Raw genomic sequence first — 25,852 nt, 5'->3', positions numbered from 1 at the left:
AACAACTACTCACGATTTCCAGCCTTGAAATCAGATCATTTTTCTCTCAACAACAACCAAAACAGGAGGTAATGTGCAAAGGACACATTCTCAATGAAAATTTCCTTATTGTCATATGAATTCATTCGCTCTGGCGAAGCTTTGCAGTTTCCTCCACCTGCTGACATGATTTCATGCAAAGTCTTTCAGAGCCGAAGTCGCTCCGACGATCGAACATGATCAACGACTCATGGCGTGAACCCCTCAGATTTCAGAGGTTGTGAATTTCCGTCCCGGAAACACCGAAAACGCCCTCAGCACTGTTACAGTTGTTTTTCTTTATCCATCCATTGTGGAACAATGTCATTCGTCTTCCTCTCATCTTCTCTTCGTCATCACAAGTGTTTATTCTGTGCTCTGCTGCCAGATCTGCCAGCCCAGGTCGCAGACCCAGTCCATTTCCCCTTGCCCCTCCTCACCAGAAGGTAGTGCTGCGGCCCCGTCCTGCTCCTCAGATGTAAGAGAATTGGGGGTGGTGGCTGAGCTTGGTGGGGCTCAGAGGGAAGCCAGTGTAGGCGGCTGGGGAGGCCATGTAGGGGTGAGGAGGGGGTGGGGGAGGGAAGGGAGGCTTGAACTGGTGCGGGTGGTGGGCGTAGCTGGGCTGATGGTGAGGGTTGATAGTTGGAGAAGGGAGGAGCCTGTGTGGGTGGGGAGCGGGGTGTCCAGGATGATGGGGGTGGGCGCTGATGCCCAGGGTCACCTGGTGAACTAAAGCGCCTCCTTGGGGGTGGGAGAGACCGTAGCTGTGCTGGAGGAGGGGGGGGAGGGGGAGGGCGAGAGGGCAGGATGGGGTGGGGGTGGTGGGCGGTGGTGAGGGGGCCGCTGGAGGGATAGGGCAGCAGGGTGTGTGTGGGCAGGCCCTGGGTGTGAGCGTGCTGAGCGGCTGAGGTGTGTGTGGGGCTGCTGTGATGCAGGTGTGTGAAGGTGTGTGTGTGGACAGTGGGCGGGATGTAGGCGTGCGGGCGCAGAGGCCCATAGTTGCCGTTCCACTCCTTGTTGACGTGGTTTGAAGTGTACGCCTGCACCTGAGAGATCAAACGACACAAACACGGAAACTCGTTTAACTCCCAGGGTCTCTGCAGTCAGTCACTTAAAGGGACAGTTTGACATTCTTTCATCTTTCTTTCAGCACAGCAGCTCCACGGCTGGTGCTAAAAAGAGTTTTACGACCCCCGGCAAGGAAAATATGGACATTCTCAGATATGCAAAACATCTGAAGACCATAAAACAAACCTCAAAAAGTTTCAATAAAACTGTTTTTTTTCCAGATGAGGTAGAGGAAAAAGTTTAGTTTGAGAGGAAAACAAAGCCTTAAAGTACCAACCAGCTTTTTTAATAAGCTGCAAAAAACTCTATAAAAGAGGCAACTTAACCTGACAAAAACATATTTTACACATGTGCAGCAAGCATTGAAGTATTTAACCAAACCTTTAAGTTAATCTCTGACAGTATTTGTCTTTAAGAGAAGAGAATTACAGAGATATTCTTTTCTGGTAGACAGTGTAAAATATATCCCATTAAACAGTAAAATGTCCTCTTAACCGACTTCAGGCGTCTGGTATGAATCTTGTGGTGCCTTTTTTCTTCTTCTGTGGTTTCTGTGGATCATGACATGCTGGTCTCTGCATTATTTTTGAAGCTGAACCGTCTTTAAAGTGTGAGCAGGGTCTACATGAGGTACGTCTGCTCGTATTTCAGGGATTTACAGGACACCAGAGTTCAGTTGTTTTGTATCACATCAGCTACTAATTTGATGAATGATTTTCTTCCAAATACAAGATGTTTGCAGTCACAGCATTTGGCGAGTACATCTCCCCTTTGTTACCTTTATTTTTACTCCGACTTAATGTAAGCGGTGGTTTAAACTTTCACCTGGATGATGCAAAGACGAGCCCTCATCTGTCAAACTACTTTATGTAGCGTTTTTGAGTGTTCCTCAACTTTTTCTTCCTGTAGATTTTGCAGGGTGACTTTCTTAAAATACAACTTTACACTTCAAACAGAGAAAAGGACAGAAACTGAACTGACCTGTCCAAAACCAAGAGGGTGCTGCGCCGTCACCTTTTGTTGCCGGGACAGGAGGGGGGCGGATGGGAGGAGGGGGATGGAGGAGGGAGTGCTCTGTTGTCCTACGAGGCTGCAGCGCCCTTTGGACCGGGACCAGGACTCTGAGAGTGGGGCGGGCGGAAGACAAATGTTAGTCAGGCAATGGCATATATGAGGCAAAAATAGATGTCAGGTGTAGTCTGCATGACCTCCGAAACTGAAGACAGCGAAGTAGAAAAATAAGAACTCAAACAAGAAGGCACGCCAGGGTAAAAAACAGTGTAACGGAACCACATATTAGCATTTTTTGGCAACAAAATTACAAGTTTCCACTGATGTCAAAGAACCATCAAACCTTTTTTAAAATCATCATCATTAGAGAAGACAATAAAATCAATAAAGGTGGGAAAACAGATTTCTGGCACTCAGAAGGGGCATCAAAAGAGAAAAGTTGATCCTTGGACTCTGATCTGTATCAGCGTTAAACCATCATTAATTAAAATTAATTGATCTCACATCAGTGCCTTGGAGCAACTTTTGCTGCATGATGAGAACCAGCAGAGAAAAAAAAAACAGTATAGCCAAATACCAAATGAAATGCATCCACCTTTCCCTCCAAGCAAAAGGAGCTAAACAGACTTTGTCTTCTACAGTAAAACACTGACTATGGTTTGGCTTTATTCTCTTAAATAAGATGATCATTTTAGGTACTTTAGATTAAATCAGACAGATGAGATGAGTTACTTCAGGAATTGATAAGAAACCAGACAGCTTTCCCTTTAACTTGAATGAAGAGAAAGCCATGATAGATTATTTCTGGGCAATGTCAGCATTGCCTACAATGGATGCATCTGGAAGGTATTAAACTACAGTGTGAAAATCTCTGCTGGTGTCTCTGATCACCTGTTGAAGCCTCTATGGCCCACTAGGGGGCAGTATGCCCCTACTGCTTCCATTAGACCTGCAAAGCAGACGCCACCAAAGCACATATGACAGACCACATGATAAGCGATAAGAAGGCAGCATGTTTATGGTTAAAAAAAAAGAAAAAGAAAGAAAACTATTCGTCTTGGTGAGATGGCGCACAAACATTTTCATGAAGAGCTAACCAACAAATATGTAAAAATAAACTGACCTGTTCTCTGGACACGCTCCTCTGTCCCGTGAGTGTTGTTGTTCTGCACTCTCATTGGAGGAACTATCATTGTCCGGACGCCACGAGGAGTCTTGCCCTGCTCATGAGGGGAAGGAAGCGGCGCTACCATGGCAGCCAAAGGTGGGCGGTTGTTGTTGTTAAGGTAACGGTAGGCACTGTTGCCGCGTGGGGAAGTTGATGTATCAGATGTGGGGGAGCCTTCCACTGTGTCACACCCACTCTCGTGACCGTCATCCTCAGACATGCTGAACGGGAGCAAGGTAAGGCACATTAGGACTCAACAAATCAGAATCTCGGAGCTCGTCAGATCGTTTTTCTTCATTTACTACCTGTTGGGTCTCTTGCACGGTGAGACTGAAGGGCTGGACTGAAGAGAGTTGGAGGCAAACGAGCTGGTGCTGAGGCTGCTGTCAGGGCTGCTGAGGGAACACACTCTCTCCATAGACACACTGGTGTTCCTGCAAGCCTCACACACGCACTCTTCTTTACACCTATGGACAGAATATCACAGTTTGCTTAGGATCAATCAGTTCAGACCTGATATTCGTAGTAGTCTTGTGCTTAAAGCATTTGCTGCAGATTCAAACTCTGCTGTGCCAGGAATATGTTTTCTTGTCTTTTCCTTCTTTTGGACTTTCGCAGTTTTATTCCCACTCACTCATTCAGACGGCAGCTCTGAGGATCTCCATTCCCAACCTCGTCCTCTGTATCGCTCAGATCACTGCGGATGCTGATCACGCTGGGAGCTGGGCTTGGCGTATCGGTCATCAGGACCGCCACGTCTCGTTGTGCTTGCCTGGAAAGATCTACCCGTCGGTTGGCACTTGGCACTGCCTCTTTAAAGCAGCTCACTTCTTCCTCTGCACCATCTTCTTCCTCGTCTGTATTTGGAATTTCCGGTTGCTGGGATTGCACCAGAGGAACCTCCCTCTGAGGTTGCACCCTTCCTGCCATTGCCGGTCCAACAACATCCACCATTTTGGGAGTTCGGCATGTTGATATGTGGATGTTGCTGGAATGGGACAGGTTCCTTTATGTAGAATAATTTATATTAGATTTTACAATCTCAGAGCAGTTTCATTTCAAAGATGTGAAACAGGAGCATAATCTCACCTGTTGTGACCATGTCTGTTCCTTTTACTGGCTGGCTGTGGCCACACAACATGAGCTATGCCGATGTTGATTGGCTGATGGGCAGAGAGGGCTGGCATCTGATTGGTCAGGAGAGGCTGTTGCATCACTGCATTATAGTGGCTGCTGTGTGAACGCACTTTTCTGTTAAGAGATACAATGTTTTGTTTTTCAAAAATCCAGGAAAAACTACACTTTGGGCACCATGTGTCCAAGCTTTGCTGTAATGAATGTAAACAAAACTGCTATAATCTGTTGAAAGATCTTTGAAATAACATTACATCCACCGCTTTATATAACCGTTTCTTTAATGCACAAATATCTAGTAAATGCACTGGAAAAAAACCCTCAAAAGCAAGTTTTACAAACAGCGGATTTTCCGAGAATTAAAGTTTCGATGACTCAGACTTTGGTGACTCACCCCCAGTCGCTGATCCTCTGTGGGCCAGCTGTGGTGTCATTGGTTAGGGAGGTAGGGGGTGGTGGAGGTGGGTGAGAAGGAGGAGGACCTACAGGAGTCATCTGTTGCCAGGCTGCTGGGACCAGAAGCTGCTGGCCTCTGCTAGACCAGGCCTGCTAATAAGAGCAGAGTGGAGATAATCAGGGAAAATATGCACCCATCTCCTGATCCACCTCCGTGTCAGATCAGCACAGCATCACAGATCAGCACCTGATGATGGGTTTAAAAGGCCAGAGTTTGTGAGGTCGCCCTATAGAGTCCACACTGCTCCAAATCACGACTTTATAAAGTGTTTTAACTGACTTAAGTTAACACTTTTATGCAAAGAGCTGTGGAAGTAGGATGTGCCTGTATGTTGCAGTCCTCAAATCTACAGGAGCCATTATAAGCCACAACACTGCAGCAGGTACCGGATTTGCTTTGAGAGTCTGTCTCTGTGTAAGTGCCATCAAGGCAAGCTGCGGTTCTGGAGATGCGTAGTATACCAGGAACCACGACAAATGCTGTACTACCGTGGAAAATGCAGTCCTAAAGCTTCACAGATGAACAACTGAGATAAAGACGAAGGGAGAGTTCTAGAATGTGTGTACTCTGACTGATAAGCGATCATGTGGTAATTCAATGTGACTACTCGGTACTCTTGGGTAAGCGCGTCAGCGTGCTGACGTTTGTTGTGGTTAGTGAAAACCACTAGCAAGATAACATCTAGATGAGTCTTACCTGAGCTATTACACCAGGTCTCACTGGCATGGGTTGTATGGGAGGGGCCTGAGTTACCATGGGGACAGAATATGCTGCTGGCTGGTTAAGGTTACCTTTGGAGAAAAAAAGATAAGCATAAAGTTATTTATGCAGCTAAAATGTTATTTTAATGGCATCTTAGAGAATCTATGCACCAGACAATTCCACTTTTCAAAGCCCACCCAAGAACACAAATATCAAATAATAAATGACAAAATTATGTATGTGTACAGTGTAAATACCTTGTATTGTGGGGGGACAAAGGAGCAGAGCAGGTGGGAAAGAGTCACTGCATCCAAACTGACCATTTCCTGTCAGAGCAATCCCAGGGTGCATCACTGACGGAGCCGACTGGGTTATAGACTGCCCGAGACAAGTGTACGAGGAGGCGGTGGAGGAGGAAAGGAGAGGAGAGGAGCACAGACCGGGTGGGAAGATGGAGAACACAGAGGGGCGGTGTGGAAAGGAGGGGAAGAAGGTGTGATTAGAGGACATGATGGGAAGGATGAAGAGAGATCAAAAGAAAGAGCAAACAGTCAGGAGAAAACACGACAACAATGGGCGTGTTTAAATGACATCAGTTTAAAAATAAAAAAAAAAGTTATCGTGCAAGTCAGACCTAAACCAGACTTTTAAACTGCCAGTAAACCAAAGTCCAACCCAAGAGAAACATCTTTGTTATCTCTGCCAAATGCATATCGCTCATGATTTTTAACCTTCTTCATTCATTCATCTGCTTATCTTTTTTATTATCCATTTTTACTGCTGACGGTGAGTTGACTGTCCGATGCACCAGGCGGAGCAGCTAAGCTCACTATGACAATAAAGCTTTCTCTCCTACATTGTTGGAAATCGTGCTTCTCAAAGCCAGACTAACACACCCGTATGATGCAGCTGGCTCCCGCGTGTTAGACGCTCAACTAGACTTAAATGAGTTGAGATGTTTCACACATGCTCCACAGTTTAGCCTTTTCACATCTTTTAGGAAAAACAGCCAAATTCTCAGTCGCAGCTCATCTGTTCTTCATTCTTCCGTTTCAACTCTTGCTTCTTTTAAAGAAAACTTAAGACTCTTTACTGTTAAGACTGTTTACCACTGCATTTGATTGATTGATCTAAACTGAAGGACTTTGATGAATAACTTTCACTGCACTGTACCTCTCTCTTTTGTTTTTATTGCTTTTATGTTCTATGAAAAGCACTGAATGTTTAATTGTGCCATGTAGGTACATTTTCCATGACTTCTTTAGTCAGATCACTGCACTGTGAGTGAAGAGCAAACCATTAAGACTGTGTCAACTCGTGGTTGCTTACAGCATTTGCAGACTGTTGCTCTGCTCTATAAAAAAAGATTTTATGAAAAAAAAATCCCCATTCAAGTAACTTAAAGATCTCCTACAGAAAAAGAAGCAGCAGAATGTCTTGAGTCTCAGGTTCACAGTGTTGTGGTGTCACACTCACTTCAGTCAATAACGACATGCACACATGTCACTGTACTGAATTATTGACGGTGTCACACGAAGCACAAATAGCAACACAAATATTCCTCAATGACACATACAGCACCCCCTCACTAGCCAAGTAGTACACATGTGGTGCACAGAAACCCCACATAGCCAAACACTGAAAGTATCTAAAGCGTTTCTGAAGTAATCTCGTAACTGCAAGACCGAGAATCTCACCTGAGTGTGGACCGGTATGTTGCTGTAACCCAGAGCAAGGCCGGAGGAGATGGTGGGGGCAAGAGGAGGTCTTGAGAAATGAATGGTGTTCTGGTTGAGAGCATCAAAAACTGCATTGCTGGGCCGACTGTGGCACATGTCCATGATTCGGAAAGATGACTGTACACTGAAGGAGGAAACAAAGCAGAGCAGTGAGAAGGAAGTTTGTACTGTAAGCCATGCACTCAGGAATCAAACAAGGAGCAGACAGAGCCTTACTGGTTACTGTGGGGGTAGTCCAACAGGTGGGTCATAGTGAGGAAGGGGTGATTTAGGACAGACGCGGGAACAGTCCTGTCCTCAGCGTCGATCATCAGCATGCTCCTAAGAAGAGAAACAAACTCCCGTCTGTCCGCCTTTTCTGCTTGCATGTCGCTGTTATCAGGACTCAGCACCAAGTTCACCTGATAAAGACAGAGAGAGAAAATGAACATGAGAACAAAACAGTGCAACAGCCAACACGACCATTAATGCAAGTGTCTGCACTGCACTCAGAAAGTATCAGAAAGCATTTCTGGCTCAGTTTAGATTTGATCAAAGTCACACTTACGTGTGCTATGTCATCCAGAGAGCTGAAGATGTACTTTCTGGCTTCTTTGGATTTAAGTCCCGTCTCTTTCTCATGGGCCTCAGTCGTCTGCAGGAATAAAAGAAACAAGAATAAATAACCTCCAGTAGGTACGATCAGATGAAAAGTAAGTATAACCTCTTTAATAACAGGTTGTGAATCGATGATCTTAAAAGAATAATAATCTGGTTCCTACTCGATCTCAAAATTAAGTAGCACAACCTCAGATTAACAACAGCACGTAGCATATTATCATTTGTATAAAGTTAATCAAGTTCAGTTGATTGGCAGCACTTGGCTGCTACTTATCCTCTAAATTCCTGCAGAAATATGAAGGGTGCGCTTAGTTTTTTACTCACCATTTCTGTTGAGTTTTTGTTAAATAATGACATGATGTAATGTGTCGTGAGGTTGTATTAATTTAATCTGAAAAGTTTGTCCTGATACGTACAACCTTCGAATTAGAAGACAATGTACCTTCTTCTACACGTGAAATGAAGTAAGTGGAGTATGAGCATGCTTATGCATCTGTAGCCCACGCGGAGGCTCACTTATTCTGCCTCTGTGCTCATATAACGGCACAAAGAAGTCGACAGCACCACAGACTGTGTGAAAGCGACTCGTGTGTGCTGGGTTTGCTTCAATGATAAGCAGTGAAAGGTCAAAATATAAGATAAAGTCAGCAAACTCTGTTTGCCTCCATGCAAATCTGTGTAGCCAAATGGTTCCAATTAGGCTTTTACTGGAAAGGTCATGCAGAGATAAACATTAGCTTACATTCATTCAAACTTTATTTAGAAGACGCCCAGCAGGTAGTCTAAACACAGTTTCACGTTTCCTTGAGCTTTGTCCTGTTTTGAAAAGCTTATGCAGACAATTGGGAGGCAGCTGCCACTTAATACTCCCCCCGAATTTCTGATAAATGTCCCCCCCATTTATCTGCATCTCCATTACCCAAAAGCACAGCAATCAGTGACTGTTCATGATGAGCGGTTGCCAGACAGATGTGCACTTCGCTTTGCAGGTCTATGTGTTTTTGTTTACATCTGTGTGACTTGAATATAGTTACTTTTAGTCTCCAGGAGGCGTAGGGAGAGTCAGATTCTTTGGTGAAGAAGCGTGAGGTCTTGGTCCCCTTGTTGAGCAGCTGCTCTGCTGGCAGCCCCTGAGTCTGAGAGATGTACCGGATCTAAGCAGAGGAGACCGAGCACAGAGAGGAGAGAGCGAATAAGAAAAGTCACAATCACTTGATATTCAACCTGAATGGGATTTATTTCAACAGATTTCTAAATCAGCTGAGCTGATGCAGTCTGAAGCAAACCTGCATGCAGCCAGAGCAAAATGCAAGGCGAGTCATGAGATTATCCACAACAGGTAAGCTTGCGTTACAGTTTGTTGGAGTTTGTTCAAGTTGCCTGTTAAAAGCTGCAGAGTAAAGCCGCAGCGAGCCCGACGTTCCAGTTCTGAGAAGGATAACTCGGATTATCCTTTTTCTCTTGGAACCACCACATAAGTAACAATCTTTGTGTCTTGTTTCTTTCATTGAAAATGGCAATTTTCACATTTTCAACCAGGTTACAGGAGCTTGTCACACCCAGGCTTGAACATGAAGCTCTGCAGGTTTGTGATCGCAGTGTGGCTCGTAAGAGCTAAAACATCCAAATACAAGTTGATTTATTGAATATCCAAAGAGAATAGTAAAGAAAAAAGCATCTACTCTGAATGCAGATTGGTGATGCTCACTTTAATATCGTGAATAACGTGCAGCTGATTCAGTCGGACAGCTGAGCTGTCTACCATGTGACAAAATTCACCTAAAACTTGAAGCCAGATGACACCTCGTGTGATGTGTCAGACTCAGGTTACCTGCAGCTGGTCAGTGACAGTTAAACTGGTACTTTCCCACATTATCAAACAGAAAAAACGCACGTCACACATTCAGCAGTGCTTAAAGTGTCTGAGTTATGGTTGTTAAAAATGCTCTTCCTGTTCTCCCAAAGCTTATTTTCACCTATACAACCTTTACAGCCCTGCAAAACTAACAGTCTGACAGATTAACAGGCCCAGCGAAGACGCAGCCAACCAGTCACACGCTTAAATTATGTGTAACAAATTCACAGTAAAACCAAACGTAGCTGAAAGACTTAAAGAACTGAAAGAACTTAAAATGACAGACCAAAACCAGTCGATCCATGTTGTTGATCTTATGACCGCAGCCTACATTTAAATCAATAGCAGCAAGTACAGACACGTTTATTTCTTACTGCTAAAAAATGTCAGTGGAAATGGTCTAAAAAGGGACACAGATGGTCAGATTTATTACACACGAGGGTTTGCTGAACCCAGAAATATGACACCTAGATTTCATTTAAATTCATGACACGTGTTCACCAAAAGGATCCCAACTTGGATCTGATTCATAACTCAGGTTGGACTGAATCCCTAAAAAAGGAAACTTCTACATGTTGGCATTTTCTTTGCTTTACTAGTTTGCTTGTTTTTGGATTCACGGACAATAAGAGTGACACAAAATCCAAGAGTTATGAATGAACTTCCATTTTGGAGGCACAATTTGGTGTACGCAATATTTTTTTCCCTCTTTTATTACAAATGTTGCACATGTTGGACATTAAGAAAGGTACTAAAAAAAGGAAGATGTTCACCAAGAAAAGTAATCCTAACTAACTCAAACTATGAAAGCCAGTGGTGGAATTTCAGCTGTAAAACTGAACGAAGTAATGCTGGATTTCCCCGTTTTTGACTCTACATTCGATACAAACAAAATATTCTTGAACTTTCTCGCAGTAAATGTGGTCAGTTACACAGTTATACTACAGTATAAGCCGGGAATTCACAGATTCTGGCCATACAGGAGGCAAGATTGGACCATCAAAACTCAACGTGTAGTGTCAGGTGTAGCATGGTACGTGTTTAGAAATACTGGCACCAGCTGCTCGCATGCTATAGCTAAAAGATAAAAGCTGGTGCGATTCCAAGAGTTCATGTTGGAACTTGGAGTTGGAGCTTTATCAGTTTTTGTCTCATTGACTCCTGTGAGGTGAAACATCTGCGAATTTCCCAGATATGGTTGGAATTTTCTCAGGCCTGCGCCATCTCCGTCAGCCCTTTGAAAATACGAACTCCAGAAAATCCATGACGAATGAGAATATTACAGGGATGGGTTTCACAGCCTGTGTGTGTGTGTGTGTGTGTGTGTGTGCACGTGTCTACGGCCTAGAATAAACACACCGACTGGACAGAGGGCACTGGACTGAGAACCTGCTGATGGTGCACTGAATGTGTGTGCATGTGCAAGCATGTGTGTGTGCGTGCATGACTGTGCACATGTCTACCATCGGGCTTATGTTTATAAATACATTTTGCTGTGTAGAGTGGAACTGCAGAGAGCCTTGGCATAGAACTGCATGCTTTTGGGGGCTCAATGTGCACGTGTGGGTGTGCAAGAGTATGTCCTGGCATGGCCCTGTGACACAACAGAGTTGTTGATGCTCAGAGAAGCCACTATCTGCAACTAATGACTGGTCAAACTGCTCGTACTGCGGGGGAATCAAGACACCGTATCAAAGAATAAAAAATAAAAAAAACCTTCAAAAAACAGATAATCGATCGTTATCTAGTTAAGTGAAAACACGATGAGCTGGATTCTGTTCTTCTCAGAGTTGGTCAAAAACAAAATAATCTTGTGCTGGTCTGTGTATGTGGAGTGGACCTTTCCCATGCTCCATCTCGCTTGCCTGGGGACTCCACTTAAGAGTCCCAGTTGTGTAATTCAGACCACACAACCCTGTGGGAAGATAATCAAACATTGCCAAAAACAATTTCCTGATTCGCTCATTTTCCAGATGAGTATTAGGCGAATATTATGGTGGATTTGCTGGATTCCAGTCATAAAGCGAGAGATAACGGAGCAAAAACAAATAAAAAGTTAGACATCTTTAGGGTCTCTAGGGTTTGTAGTTGTAGTCTGTGTGTGAGAAATGTTACCTGGTCGTACTCCAGGGCTCCAGGGTAGAGGGGCCAGCCCAAGAAGAGCTCTGCTATCACACAGCCCAGCGACCACATGTCGATGGCCTCGCAAAAAGGTAGGCCCAAAATAATCTCCGGAGCCCTGCAGAGAGAAAGATAGAACACTCATGAACACACTGGATTAAAAACACCAAATATACAGATTCACAAAAGTAACAGGGCTGGGACCACAAAGCTCAGTTACAGAGAATGTTTGTGAGCACAACTGGTACTTCACATTGTGCGCCACCTTTCTCAACCTCAGGGTCTCCTGAAGAAACTTAAACATACCGGCCGTGACTAAACTTAACCACACGATTCAGGTTCATGCAGCAGGATCGAACGTCATCTCATTAATGCATAAGTATAGTGACAACCACATTTTATGGGAAGTTTGGTCCCACCAATATAAAAACACACACATAAATCCCAATTACAGGCAGTGCACTCAAGAGTAGGCACTGGTCATAAAATACGGACAGATCCCTGTGACCACCCTATCATTTTGCTGACAAAAATTCATACTGCTTTACCCTTAATAATCCCATTTTGGGTCGTATTATTTAAGCAACATTTAAGATCCCACCACGTCACGACTTCCAAGAACATGCAAACAATTATTGATGATTACATCATCAACAGGATACTCTGGACTTTGCCAACTGCGCAATGCAAATGGGACCAGTAATCTTCCATGAGAAGTGCGAGCTGATGTATGAAAACAAAGAGCTATTAGAAGTGGACGGACACAGCAGCTGAGCAACAGTGCTACAAATAGCAACCGCCGCTGTGACGGCCACAGGGGAAATGACAGTTGCCAAGCAACAACTGGACGCAGGACCATAATGAAACGGCATTACTAGGTGAAAAATGAGGCCATCAGTCATCGCTCTATGTGCATATGGCTGGAGGAGTGTGTGCGTGTAAACAGCGGATTGCACGTGAAAGTCCAACAGTTGTTACACTGCTCATGCCGTCTACCCACCTTAGCCTAAAGGAAATTACACTTTGCCATTTCCTATTACTCTTTCAAAAAGAAGAAGTTAAGTTACGCAACACCAAAAAGAGCCAAAGGGGAGACCATCTCAGACATTTACACAATAACCTTGTGAAGAATGGTCCGAGACACCGATAGTGGTTTTCCTGGGATGAGAGCAGTGCGACACCAAAGAAAACTGACGCAAAAATAAAGCACATTTGCATCAATTTGACTTCAAATTTTAAAAAATGCTCCATTTGGACACGTTGCAAAGTGCCAACACACAAATATGCTAACTGTTAAAGCTCACCAAAAAAGGAGAATTTTTTTTTTTTTTAAATGTACTGTGCTCACTGAAAAAGAGGAAACTTCAGCTTTTAAATGTGTAGACTGATATTTTCTGGTCCTGTTTTTTATTAAAGAGGAAGTGTCACCTGCAGGCAATATTCCCAACAGACGACACAAACCAAGAACTGCTGTTTGCTGAAGGCCTAAGGCAAAAATACACCAATAAATACACAAACATGGTCGGGGGAAATGGGATTAAGAGGTCTAAAAAAAACAGAGCAGTGGGTGGCTCGTTCCTCTCAGCTTTAATACTATGGCTACACCAGTGTCATACAAGCTATGGCCCCAACTTTCCAGAGCTGTAACATCTCATCACATAACACCATCTACATCCACACGAACACACACCCCCACAGGTGTTTAGTGGGCAGGCCAGGTTCCAGAACCAACTGGTTGCACTGGAGAGCAGCAGCTATGACAAGAACAAACAGTGAATACAGCATGGCAGCAGTCTTTACACATGTACTGTATCCACAGGGTGTTTATGTAAATCTGAGATGCTGAACATGATGTGACGGAGCTTGGTACAGGACACGTTTGTCCCTGAGCTTTAACATCGAGACGCAACGCTGATCCACGATTATCACGTATCAAACAAGTCCAACAGCATTACTAAAGCTTAATGCGCAAGACTGCGTCTCATGTTCCACAAGACTGAGCTTGCATGTGCAGCAGCCAGAGCAACGCAAGCAGAAAGCAAACATAAGCTCACACGTACAAATAGAGCTGGAACTTTTTGTTGCTTTTCATTCAACAAACTGTTAAGCTTTTTTCTAATTTTACAGTGAAGGGAAAAAAAACAGAGGCCCAGATTGTAGTTGAAAAATGGCTGAATTGGTGACTGGTCACAAGACAAGAACCTCAGAGCAACAAATTAATTTAATAGATCAAGAAAGAGGATTCACATGGAAAGATTCATTACAATCAAATTCAATAAAAACGCGTTTGACAGTAGCTCCACTATAGCTCATAGGTGAGGACATTTCTCGTTTTAAAGATGCTTCATGAGGCAGAAGTGATTTCTGCATCAACATAGTGACTGAACATAATCAGGAGCCTCCATTCTAAGCAAAGCTCTAGTAGATAATATCAATAAAGGATCTTTTCCTGCCTCAAAGGAACACGACACTGCTGCATGTGACTGCCTGAAACACAGAGGATGTGCTGATAGCAGTGACTGTTATGGATGAGATGGAGCAGAAGGAAACCAAAAGAAAGCAAACTAGATAAGAGGGACACAGAAAGTCAAATCTGCCTTCCAAAAATTCTAATGTAGGGACCCATGTTAGTGTAGATGTTAGGATGTACCCAGACCTAACATCTGCAACTCTAAAGAACACAGCCAGCTTGACTTTTTGACCAAAGATGAACAAAGTGCTATCAAAGTGCTGAGGGATGAGGGAAGGAAATCACCATATCTGAGGCTGCTTTCGGAGCAAAGGGTCTACAAACTCAAACCGAGTCATAAAACCCTCGGTTTCCAGGTGTCCTACTGAGTCTATACCCAAGTTAAACCTCAGGTAAACTAGTTTCGGAGAAAGTTCACTAACCTTACCATTGGAATTTTTTTTTCTTTAGTGACAATTGAGTCAAATGCAAGATACAATATGTAAAATACTGAAGTGTTTCACTCAGACACCGGTACTGAAAAGATCCAGCATATGTAAGACGCTGATAAGCAGTGTCAACAGGTCGGCTAAGACCTCCTTTCATGATCAATTTTACATAAATAAGCTCAAAGGCTTCACGACACAGAGGCAACTATTCCAAAGGAGAACGATAATCAACCAGACTTATGTGCATGGATTCATGAATAACCAGGAAACAAAGAACCTTGACGTCAGAAACGGAGTCTATCAACATGTTAACATAAACGTCTTCCTGTGAGCTCTCCTGCATCCTTCATAAGATACTGTAAACACATGCTCACAGCAGAGGGTCTGGCCTCCACTGACACATTACCAGCCAACTGGGACGGGTAATATCTAAGCAACAAACATGGCTATAATGGCTTTTCAACACAATTTTTTTTTTTTTTTTTTTAAATCCCCTCTTCTTGTTCCGTTTTGTGAACCTACGGAGCGTAAATGAGAAGCCAGTGAGCAAAACTCAACATTCGGATGAGTTTTTAAAAGAAAATAAGTCTATTTGAGGCCGTTTCCAAGGTTCTACTCAAGATTTGTTCAGATGTGAATCTGAACAAATCATGTGAATACCTACATGACTTTGTTGAGGAAATGTTGGTGTGTCAACGCCACGAGACTACGTGTAAAAGTAAAGTACACCTCTTAAACAAAGAAATCACATCCTGATGAAGGAAACCCAACACGACCCATCCAAATCTGTAAGCCTGCTAAGACGATAGCCGTCTCTCTTCCACCCGATCTGCTGCTAAGCTGAATTATTCACATAGCCCAGTGCTCCATTTTCACTGTGGGTAGTTTTACGTCACCTCACCAGGGCCTACTGTGTCATGCTTCCATGGCAACGACACATTAGTGCATGACAAGCACTGAAAAAGCTTCTTCCACAGAGTCATACCTAGAAAGAGGCACTAAGAAAAATTAACAGAGTTCAAGATCTTATAACCTCAGAGAATTGTGAAATTAAACGCAAACTGCTGTCCAAGTGATGAACAACGCAGAGCTGCAGGGAAATAACCTTTATGTGGATTTAAAAGGGTCAATTTACTTCAACTTTATTACAAACTTCATGGATCGAACAATTGAGTTGATGAAAATGAATAGATTTAGAATATAAATTCTTAAGAATAGCAGTGCCAGACTCCAAAGTCACAAAGTAGCAGTGTGTGGTTGTCCTATAACAGGAAGCAGGTGAAGAAAACCTGATTGTTAGAGACGAACCCGGTGAGGAACGGAGTAAACAGGGACATACTTACAGTATGTGGAGGTCTGAATGGAAGCTGTACTGGGAAGTAAACCATTTTCTTTCTTTCTAGTGTACATTTTAAAAACAATGTCTAGGAAACCAGGAAGAACTTGTATTTATCTCAGATACACAGACAGCAGTTTCAAATGTCGACTTTGTATCGAACCAAAACATCAGCAAAAAAACTTTTACTTTCCAAAGTGGACCTTAGCAGCAGCTGGCCAAGACCATTATCAGGAAGGACTTTCCTCCCAGTAACAACAACACTGAGTTATTAAAGCTTACGCTAAAGTGCATGTTATTTTCTTCACTGGACACCAGAGCCCACTCTCTAAAACACTGATAACACTACACGATTTTAAGCCAGAAAAATGATGGAGGCCGCACAAAAGTGGCCAAGATTGGACACATGGAGATGTACCAGTTTCTGACAGAATATCTAATGTGTTTGAGATTTTCAAAGAGTCCGAGGGGAACACGCTTGAACTGTCTGAACAGTCGGAACCGCCTGATAGAGATCAGAAGAGACTAGCGTTTAGACTCTAATGGACCTCTTGTCTCAGATCAGCCATGTAAAGTAAACACTTCAAAAATAAATGTCTGAACACAAAAGAAACTAAATAGTAACAATTCAGCTGGATGTGTGCGTTTAAAACTGGAAAAAAGGCTCAGTCTGCTTCTTTCCCTCAACTTCAAACCTCATGACCTGATGGAAGGAAAACATTCACACGCTACTCCCTCGGCTGTTTACAGCTCAAAAAAGAAAAATCTTGACACATTAATCACAGACGCCCTTCATCAAAGCTCAGTTGATTTATTGTGCGTGAGGAGCTACAAGCAATGAGCGACTTGGAAACCTGGAAAAGGTTACAGCAAACATCGGCGTGTGCACCAAGGTCTCTTTACGGCTTCCAGCCAGCAACATGAAAACAGAGTGAATGAATTGAGTTGTGCTTGTAATATTAATGAGAGAGAGACTCGTCTGCATCACAGTTGGAACTGCCTCCAGTCTTTTCGTGTGTGACTTCTGAACGCAAAAGAAACTAAATGTTTAGTGTTAACAGCAATTTAGCAACTCTAAACACCTTTTAGTCTGAACTCAGCTAAAAGACACCAAAATACTACAGCTCACCATCTTCACAATCCCTGTACTTGGAATTTAATTTACATTTAATCTAACCCACATCTGAACTTCCACAAGTGTGTTAAAAGTACAAGAGTTTTAATACCCATAAAGGGTTTCCTTTGCGTCTTTAAAAATAAAAGAACTGACCAGGAACATACCCTTCTAGAAACTCCCGGGAAAACCCCAGATCTGTTTAAAGAAAGAGAACGAAAACTTCCTCTCACCACTGTGGTGAAGCCTGCATTTTTTGGCCCTGCTCTGTGGTATCAATACGGTACATTATACAGTACATGCAATATGAGAACACAAGATGAAAAAAAGAAAAAGACTGTCCTGCAAACCATTCTCTCAACAACCGCATGCGTGCTACAAACATGGAAAATGGAACGTGCAAAACATTGCGACATGTCAATATGAACGCAGATATTTATCCAACTATGTGAAGTATGGGCCTGAGGGTGCACACTGCACAAACTCAATGACAAATAACCCCGTACCACCAGCTACTGTAATCTAAACAAGCGCCCCCTAACATTAACACACAGCGGAGAGGATGTGGGATGTGCAGCAGATAAACAGAAAAGAAAGCCATGAAAGTGGATGTGTACGTTTCAACCTTTGCATCGACTTTAAACCTCCTGACCCGACAGAAGGAAAAATGTCTTCAGGTGTTTACAGCTTTGTGGCTCAATAAGGTCAAAAGCTAAAAATCTTGACATATATAATCAGAGACGCTTCATCCAAGCTCGGTTGGTTTACTGTGAAACGTGCACGGGTGCAATGCGTTACAGACGTGAAGTACCCTGCCCCTGCAGCTGCTGCACAGACCGAGGGACACGTATGAACACACCCAGACACACACAGGAATGTTTTTTCCGGGATCCAAATGTGGGTTTTCATATACCACAGTCTTCTCCAGCCTTTTGTGTCCCGAGTGACCTCGCTGAAATTCACTGCGTGTCCATTTTTAACTGCACTATGATCTCAGAGCTGCCAAAACTGCTTAAAGACAAAAACACACATGGGCACATACGACCGCACACTCTTACACACTTAACCGGGTCAAACGCAGAGCAAACCCTTCGTGTTATGTAACAGCTGTGGCTCCGCGGCAGAAGAGGGTCTAGAAAGAAGCTTGCTTTCGCTAGAATAAAGGAAGTTTCACATGACTTTTGCTGACATTTTGCTGCTATTAGGGTTTTACAAATTAGTGTAATAGGAAGCTCAAAATGTCACATCCCTATTCGCACGCCGCTTGACCATAAAAAAAGTTTAAATAACTACAAAAGCGCTTTGTTCCTAACAAAGCAATAAAGTCAGCACTGTTAAAGAGTGAAATGGCGGATGTGTGCAGCGCATTAGTTGCAGACATACACAATATAGCAACAGTATGTGTAATGGGTTGCACAATGTTTGCCGACGTTGCAACAGTTCGCTCGATCGAATCGACCCATTTGGTCAGCTTGTTGTTATGTGGTTTTGAAAAGAAAGACTTGGATGTCATCTTCTGCAACTTCTACATGTCAACTTGTCCATAATGAGTCCAAAATAACTATGGCAGGACATTTAACATGTTTTCCTTTGTTCAATCTGTAATTTCTTTTCAATTAAAGCAGTTCCTTCAAGTATTGTGCGTCATAATGTAAGCTCAGGGGCTTAAAGCTTAGCCACTTAATGAAGTTCTTTTGCACAACAGTGTTTTGTGAAGATCGCAGCCCTGTTTCATAAGCACATTCTCCCTCTTGCTCTTGGAGACATGTCAAGTATTTCATGACGAGGTTCCGCATAAACGTTTCAGTTCCTCTACACATTACAAAGCGAGCAGGAGAGTTTAGGGTGTGACACTCAGAGGAACGCACAGACACGCATAAAAGAATCCATACATGCAAAAATATACGATTCAGCACAGCTGAGAAAGACAGCAAACAAAGGGAAACAACTGGAAGAGGGGGAACTCCCAGTGAGAGTGTGCAGGTTAATGCAGACCATTTCTTATTACATAAGCGCAGAGACGGCCCGAACACACAAGGCTGAGGAAAGACTTCGCTAAGCCCTGTGGGAAACACACATACACATAAACAACCAAAGCCCACAGACGGGGCTGAGTCACATCACTATGCTGGCATATCATTATGTGACATTTCACTTTGACGTACCTGATCTACCTAAAAATATTCTACCCTGTGAAAAGCATTTCTGAACATTGCGTACCAACTGACAACCGCCTTCACTTGAGGCCGTTTCTATTACAAAAATGTAACCTGTGGTTGACATTCAATACAATTCACTCTCCCATGCATCTTTTCTTGTGTGCCAGCAGTGTAATGTAACCTCTGCTTTACCACAAGTGTCTAATCAACACTAAAACTCAACGTTCCCAGAAGCCCAAATATCACCAGTTACAACTTTAGTCATTCTTACGCAGTCAAACTAAGACTGGATTGTGCAAGCGGAGAAAGTTTCAGATGATAGTTTCGCAATTTCAAACAGTCCGACCAGAAGATTGGAAAAGATTCAAATCAAAAGTATCACCGTCACCCAGGAAACCAAAGTTGTAGTAAAAGTGTCATGAAAATAAGTGCATGGTGGATCATTCAGAAAGTCAGCTGAAAGAAGAGGCGCTCACCTGTAGTATCTTGACTGCAGATAAGTGGAGCAGACAGCCTTGGAAACGTGGCTGGCCGAGCCGAAGTCGATGACTTTGACTCTGTAGGGCTGCCTGGAGGGATCCACCAGCATGATGTTCTCTGGCTTCAGGTCAGCATGGATCAGACCCAGAGACTTGAGCTTCTTTAGGGCTGTTGCCACCTACAAAGAATTGATAAATAAGAACAAATATGTCACTCTGCATTTCTCAGCCTCCAATTAAGATGGGTCAGGCCCAAATAGTCCATTTTTCTGAGCATCAGAGTTCATTCACATCGGTATACAGTTCTGTAACAGATGCCACTCTACCTGCTGCAGAATAGGCCTGATGATTTTGAGTGGCAGTGGGCTGAACTTGTTTTGTTTGAGGAAGTCATAGAGGTTTTGCTCCAGCATTTCAAACACCAAGCAGGTGTGGCTGCGGTGCTGAAAACACTCCAGAGCCCGCACCACGTTGTGCTCCTCTGCATTCTCGCTGCTCAGCCGTGCCAAGATGTCCACCTGAAAGTTCAGGAACAACATCGATAACAGACCGTGTAGCATGCAGAAACATCTAATGCCGTTTGTAAAGATTAGAAAACATGACAAGCAGTTTTTTGTTTATTTTGTTTATATTTTAATCCACATCTTCAGTTTAAACATCGACAATATTTTTGGTCAGCTCCAAGAAATCCTCACCTCGATCTGTCCCTGACGTGCATATGATGGGTGGTTCTTCAGTATTTTGACAGCCACCACTTCATTCGTTCCCCTCTTCCAGCACTTCACCACTTGGCCAAATGTGCCTCGACCCAGAAACTCCAAAACCTCATAGCTGTTCTTTAAGGAGCACAGAACCTCATGCTGAACTAGCTGATAGTCACCATCTGCTGATCCGGTTCTAGTCACTGTAGCTCCTGCTAAAACCTCCGTACTGCCGTTAGGCCTGATTTCAGTCCCATCGACACCCATTCCAATGCAAGTCACCGCTTCAACCCTGTTGGGTTGAGCAGGCTGCAGCCCTCCACCCCCTACTCTGACAGTGTCTGCGTTGTTCCCAGTGCTCGTCTGCAACATGGCCACAGGGGGAGGAAGTGAAGGTAGAGCAGATACCTCCTCCACTATCTGCATGGTTCTGATGCAGCTGTTCTCCTGCAGTTGTTCCCTAACTTCACCTGTCTTCTGTTCACATCTCTGGGTTGCACCTTTGTCAAAAAGGCCGATGTATCCTCCTCTCAATTGTACTTTTCTGTTTCTGGCCTCCTTTTCCTGTGCTCTCGCACGCTCTGTACTGAGTATCCCACAGTTCAAACCTCCACCGGATGGAGTTCCGCTACAGTCTCTTCCAAGGCTCACTTCCTGTGGACCTCTGCTTCGGTCAACAGGCTGCTGATCCTGGATCTCAGCTGGACCTTCTCCAAGGCTGTCCCAGCTGGCCGTTCTGTGTATTCCCGCAGTCTGTAATGCCCACTGCTCCGCTTCACCCAGCTGTATCCCCCTGTGAAGTCTTCCTAAATCAGCACCAGATGAGGATGGGATAACGTTGTTGGGATATGCGATACCGTAGTTGACTCCGATCACATAGGTCTTGGGTGGGGGTCGGTGCTGAAAGGCTCTGCTGGTGTTATTACTGCAGTGGACTTCACCTGTGTATCTGCTGGTACCACTGCTGCTGGTTCCTAAGGCACTTGTTCGATCTGAGTGCAGGTGTGATGGATAAACCAAGACTTGTGAGGCCATACCTTCAAAACACAGAAAGAGTGAAAAAAATAACATTTAGTAACAGTTTTTTAAATTTGGCTAATTTATCAACATGCAGAGATAATTTATTCACATTTTTAAAAAATAATGCAACGTAAAAATGTAATTTGCTATATAAAAATAAAACGCTAATAAAAACAAAGGCATCATAAAATCTTGCCTGAGCAAATACAAATTTGAGCCATCATATCACCCTGACTGGAAAAGGGAAGTGCCACACAGTAATAGAAGGTGGGGAAAGCCCGATGCATCTCTGGCTTGTCCCCTGCGCACTACACAGAAGATACGTTTCACACAGTAAAACCACACAGCAACAGAGGGAAACTGATACACCACCAAGTGTGATGAGTATGCTGTCCCTCAGCAGGATTTTACTAATATAACTATGATCCTTAAATTACTCGACTGATCCCATTAACTAATTAGAGTCTTGCTGTCTGGGACCCTACTAACTTGCTGTTCCGGGACCAAGAACACACGTTGTCAGGTTACGAAGCTGCCATGACAACAAAACAACAAACTTAGTTTGGATGGCTTTTAAAAAACCAAATCCGAATTTATCAAAATGATAAAGTAAAGTCAAAAGAGGGCCGTTTGAGAGCTAAGGCAGTTTATTATGATAGCAATGCTCCAGCAGAAATGCTGTAACCAAGTGGCTTTTACATACATAAACAAGGCAAAGGCAAAGTCCCATCTGCTTCTAAATTCTGGATCAATATATGGAAACATGATTTGCATTGAAACAACCTACAAAATGGATTCTCATTTATACTGCATGTCTTGCAGTTAGATAATGATTACTGCAGTTTCAATTCTTTTCATTTAGCTCATTTCATCTTACCCAGGTTTTTTTTGTGTTTTCCGTATAAACTGACACATAAGAGGTACCCTGAACATTTTCATAATACAGCTGTTGTCCTCTATCTGAGCATGCAAACAGGGTCAGGGCTGAAAGCATCACAGCAACGCAAATTTTCCTAATCTTGTGCAGTATTTCACCTGCTGACTGATGGTTCCAATAAGGCTGATCATCAGGGTCCTCAGAGAGCAGCAACGTTACTTTCTCAAAAATGCATCAAATGAACTGCAATTATGTTCAATTTGTGTAAAGTGAACATCTTATTCTTTTATTCATATATTTTGGAGAGTTCAGACTCGCCCAAACTCTTGAGACAGAATTAAGAAAAATTCATACAAAATGATAAACTATGGCCCCAACCCTGAAATGTGAAGTTTATGCGCTATTCCAAGTGTTTACATGTCTGCCTGTCTCAGTTTCTTAAGTAGACACACGTGACAAAGGCATTCATTCTTCCTCATACAACTTTTTCTATCGAGACGTTGTAGGTACACAAAGAGCCTGTGACATTATGTCCACGATATGCAGCTACGAATGCAGGTATTTGATTGTTTAAGTCATAACTCCAAAGATGCACATAGATCAAACTTTCAACAATACATATACTGCTTTCTAAAGCCACACACGGCTTGAAGGCTTCTGTTACACTATCTTTAAGAACATTAAGAACATCTTTAAGAACAGTCTATGGCACACAGCCATAGACTGTGCTTGCTTGGCCTTAAATTTACTCCGGTGACTCCGGTTTTCAGGCTTGATCACATGTCACATGCACTCAGGAAATTGGAAGTCCCAAGCACAAAATTGCATTCAACAATAAGGGCTTGGAGCGAGACGGTAGACTCCCACACTAATAGCCTTTACACACACAGGCTGAGACAGGCAGAGAGGTGTGCCTTAAAGTCAACATTATGAGAAACACACCTCATTTCTGACGAGTAGAGGTGGAGAGCTTTAACAGCCACTGAGCAGTAAACAAAGTGCACTGAACACCAACTGACTACCGGTGAGTTAAACGACCAACACTGGAAAGGTTAGTCATGACTCAAGGAGCAAACTGCAAGCTGGAGTAGCTCCTTGAAACAGTTAGATTTCCACACTGCTAAGTACAGATCAAGTTATGCGCAGTCAGACAATTCTTCTCTTCAATCGTCCCCCGCAGCTGCAAGCCTGGCAAATATTGATAATAACTCGATGATGCGAGTGACAAAGAATTAATGGCACCACAGCAAAACAGCCACCACCATATGGCTGGTGTGGTGTAAATATGTCACCCTTGTGATGCCTAAAGGACACACGCACAGTCTCAGCTGTTACACCTCCCGCTGAACGAGGTAGCCTGATATCCCCCGGGACGAGGGGATCCGTGCCTGAAATGGAGATCCATCTCAGAAGCGTTTGCGCATCTGTGGACGAGTCTTTGCATGCTCAGCTGGCCTATTTTTTGTTTGTTTGGGCATTTTCTTTTTTAAAACAACTGTAAAACATTCCACAATTTACTAGAGATCAATCTAAGTGACAGTTTACTTAAGGGAGGTGAGGGGAAGGGTGGAGTGTGTGCGAGTACGTGCGTGTGTCTGTGTACGTGTGGGTTTGGGGGATGGGCAAAACCACGCGAAACACCTGTTGAAACTAATGTTGTGACAGACAGAGACCTCAATAATCTGTATTTTGTGCTCCGTAGGACGGATGTTTACTCATTAAAGTGTCAACTGAAATAACACGACTTTCCTCTTCAAACTTACTGTGTAGCAGGCACACCAAAACAAGCCGTTTATGTTCTTTTCAATGCAGCGTCTCATAAAATGCACAGCGACAGAGGCAACTAAAAATCAGCACAAAAACAAGTGCGCACTCATTTCCCATCCCCGAGCAACAATTATGAGTTAGCTCAAACTGATTAGCTTTCGGTGCTAACACTTAACTACCAGAGAACAAACTGAAGTTAGCAAACAAGCTAGCTGCGAGCGAAGTGCTCTCCACGTTAAAAATAGGATTTAGACAAACAACAGCATATCACAGAAAGTGTATTTGACCCCTAGCTTTTAAAGCAAGACCACGTACCTTCAATAAGACCAGTAATTCACATCACCCAGAGCGTCAAAGAACAGGCTAGCAACGAGGACCCGCACCACAGTCAAACCCTGCAACGGTGCTGCTGCTGTTGCTGCTGCCATCTTGTTCAACGACGAGGACAGACCGAGCGACTTTTCGCACATTTGGAGCTCTTAATTACGCAAAAAAACAGGCTATTACGAAAACCAGCTGTGACACATGGTTTCGACAGCCGTCTCCGGTTTTGCCAAGCGTTGGTCTCGCGTCTACTCGAGATGAGGATCCGTGTTTCTAAACTTTTGCATGTCAAAACGCCTCGTCCCCGACCGAGATAGCTGGTGGCGGCTAGCTGTTGCTGCTGGTTCGGAAGCTTGTTGCTTCTCCGCATGTGTGGAATGTTGGGGAGGGGAGGAGGAGGAGCAGAGAGGCAGTAAAAGTGCTGTGTGTCTATATATGTCACACTGACACCGAGTAAAAACATTTCACTGACTTCCAGGGTAGTTTACAACACCAGATAAATTTAGGTAGGCTTAATTTAAGCTCTTTCTTATGGTGTGTTGTGTTAAAGATTTGCTTTACTGCGTTTACTGTTCTATATTTACTGTCTGAGCTCATTCAAAACATCTTATTTTTGGATTTATTGAAACATTTTCCTCTATTTATCAGTTGAATTGCATATCAAAATGTTTACTAATGTGGCATCTTAGCATGTGGGGAAAAAAGTACAGTGTCGGTGTGGATTCTCAGTCATCATGGCCAAGGTTTATTATTTCAAGTTGTTAGGATTTTTACACATAAGATCAGGTCCTAAAATGCTTAAAATCAAGTAAAACAGCCTCAGATTATTGTCATTATTCATTTAACAGAAAATAAGCCATGTGAAAAAGTAAGTCCACTCTTTCTTTGTCCATAAGAACTAAGAGGGTCAGTAGCAGCTGGGTGCTTCTTATCAAATTTGGAAAAAAAAAAAAAACTTGAATAATCAATCATCAGCAAGTGTGAGCTCCTCTATAAAACCTAACATTTGAGCATGAGCATTCAGGTGTGTTAACACAATGCCAAGGAGGAAAAACATCAGCAAAGATCTTAGAGAAGCAGTTGTTGCTGCCCACCAAGCTGGGAAGGGTTATAAGGCCATTTCCAAACTATTTGGAGTCCATCATTCTACAGAGAGAAAGATTATTCACAAGTGGAAAACATTCAGAACAGTTGTCAATCTTCCCAGGAGTGGACAACCCAACAGGTTTCACCCCAAGGTAAAAAACCCAAGAGCTACATCTCAGACTCTACAGGCCTCAGTTAGCATGTTAAAGGTTAAAGTT

The 25,852-nt window shown here is 43.3% G+C and overlaps 2 protein-coding genes across 2 annotated transcripts in view; both read right to left on the bottom strand.

Annotated features, from left to right (window-relative positions):
• The window catches only part of tcp11l1 (t-complex 11, testis-specific-like 1), a 69,127-nt gene that overhangs the window by 32,034 nt on the left and 11,241 nt on the right, over positions 1-25,852 (bottom strand). The window lies entirely within an intron of this gene.
• On the bottom strand, positions 403-24,901 carry hipk3a (homeodomain interacting protein kinase 3a). Its single transcript, XM_072386595.1, is given in 19 exon segments — positions 403-800; positions 802-1,064; positions 2,068-2,207; positions 3,221-3,486; positions 3,571-3,732; positions 3,900-4,271; positions 4,355-4,516; positions 4,794-4,948; positions 5,553-5,647; positions 5,816-5,936; positions 7,256-7,421; positions 7,514-7,698; positions 7,845-7,931; positions 8,932-9,051; positions 11,868-11,991; positions 19,857-20,038; positions 20,186-20,377; positions 20,555-21,597; positions 24,540-24,901. Coding segments are annotated over 18 exon segments (4,143 nt in total). The 5' UTR covers positions 21,596-21,597; positions 24,540-24,901; the 3' UTR covers positions 403-490.

Source organism: Leuresthes tenuis, unplaced genomic scaffold (genome assembly GCF_036924035.1).
Source record: "Leuresthes tenuis unplaced genomic scaffold, fLeuTen1.0.hap1 SCAF_5, whole genome shotgun sequence".
Lineage (NCBI taxonomy): Eukaryota > Metazoa > Chordata > Actinopteri > Atheriniformes > Atherinopsidae > Leuresthes > Leuresthes tenuis.
Note: the sequence above shows the minus strand (reverse complement) of the source record. Positions and strands in the feature narration are given on the sequence as shown.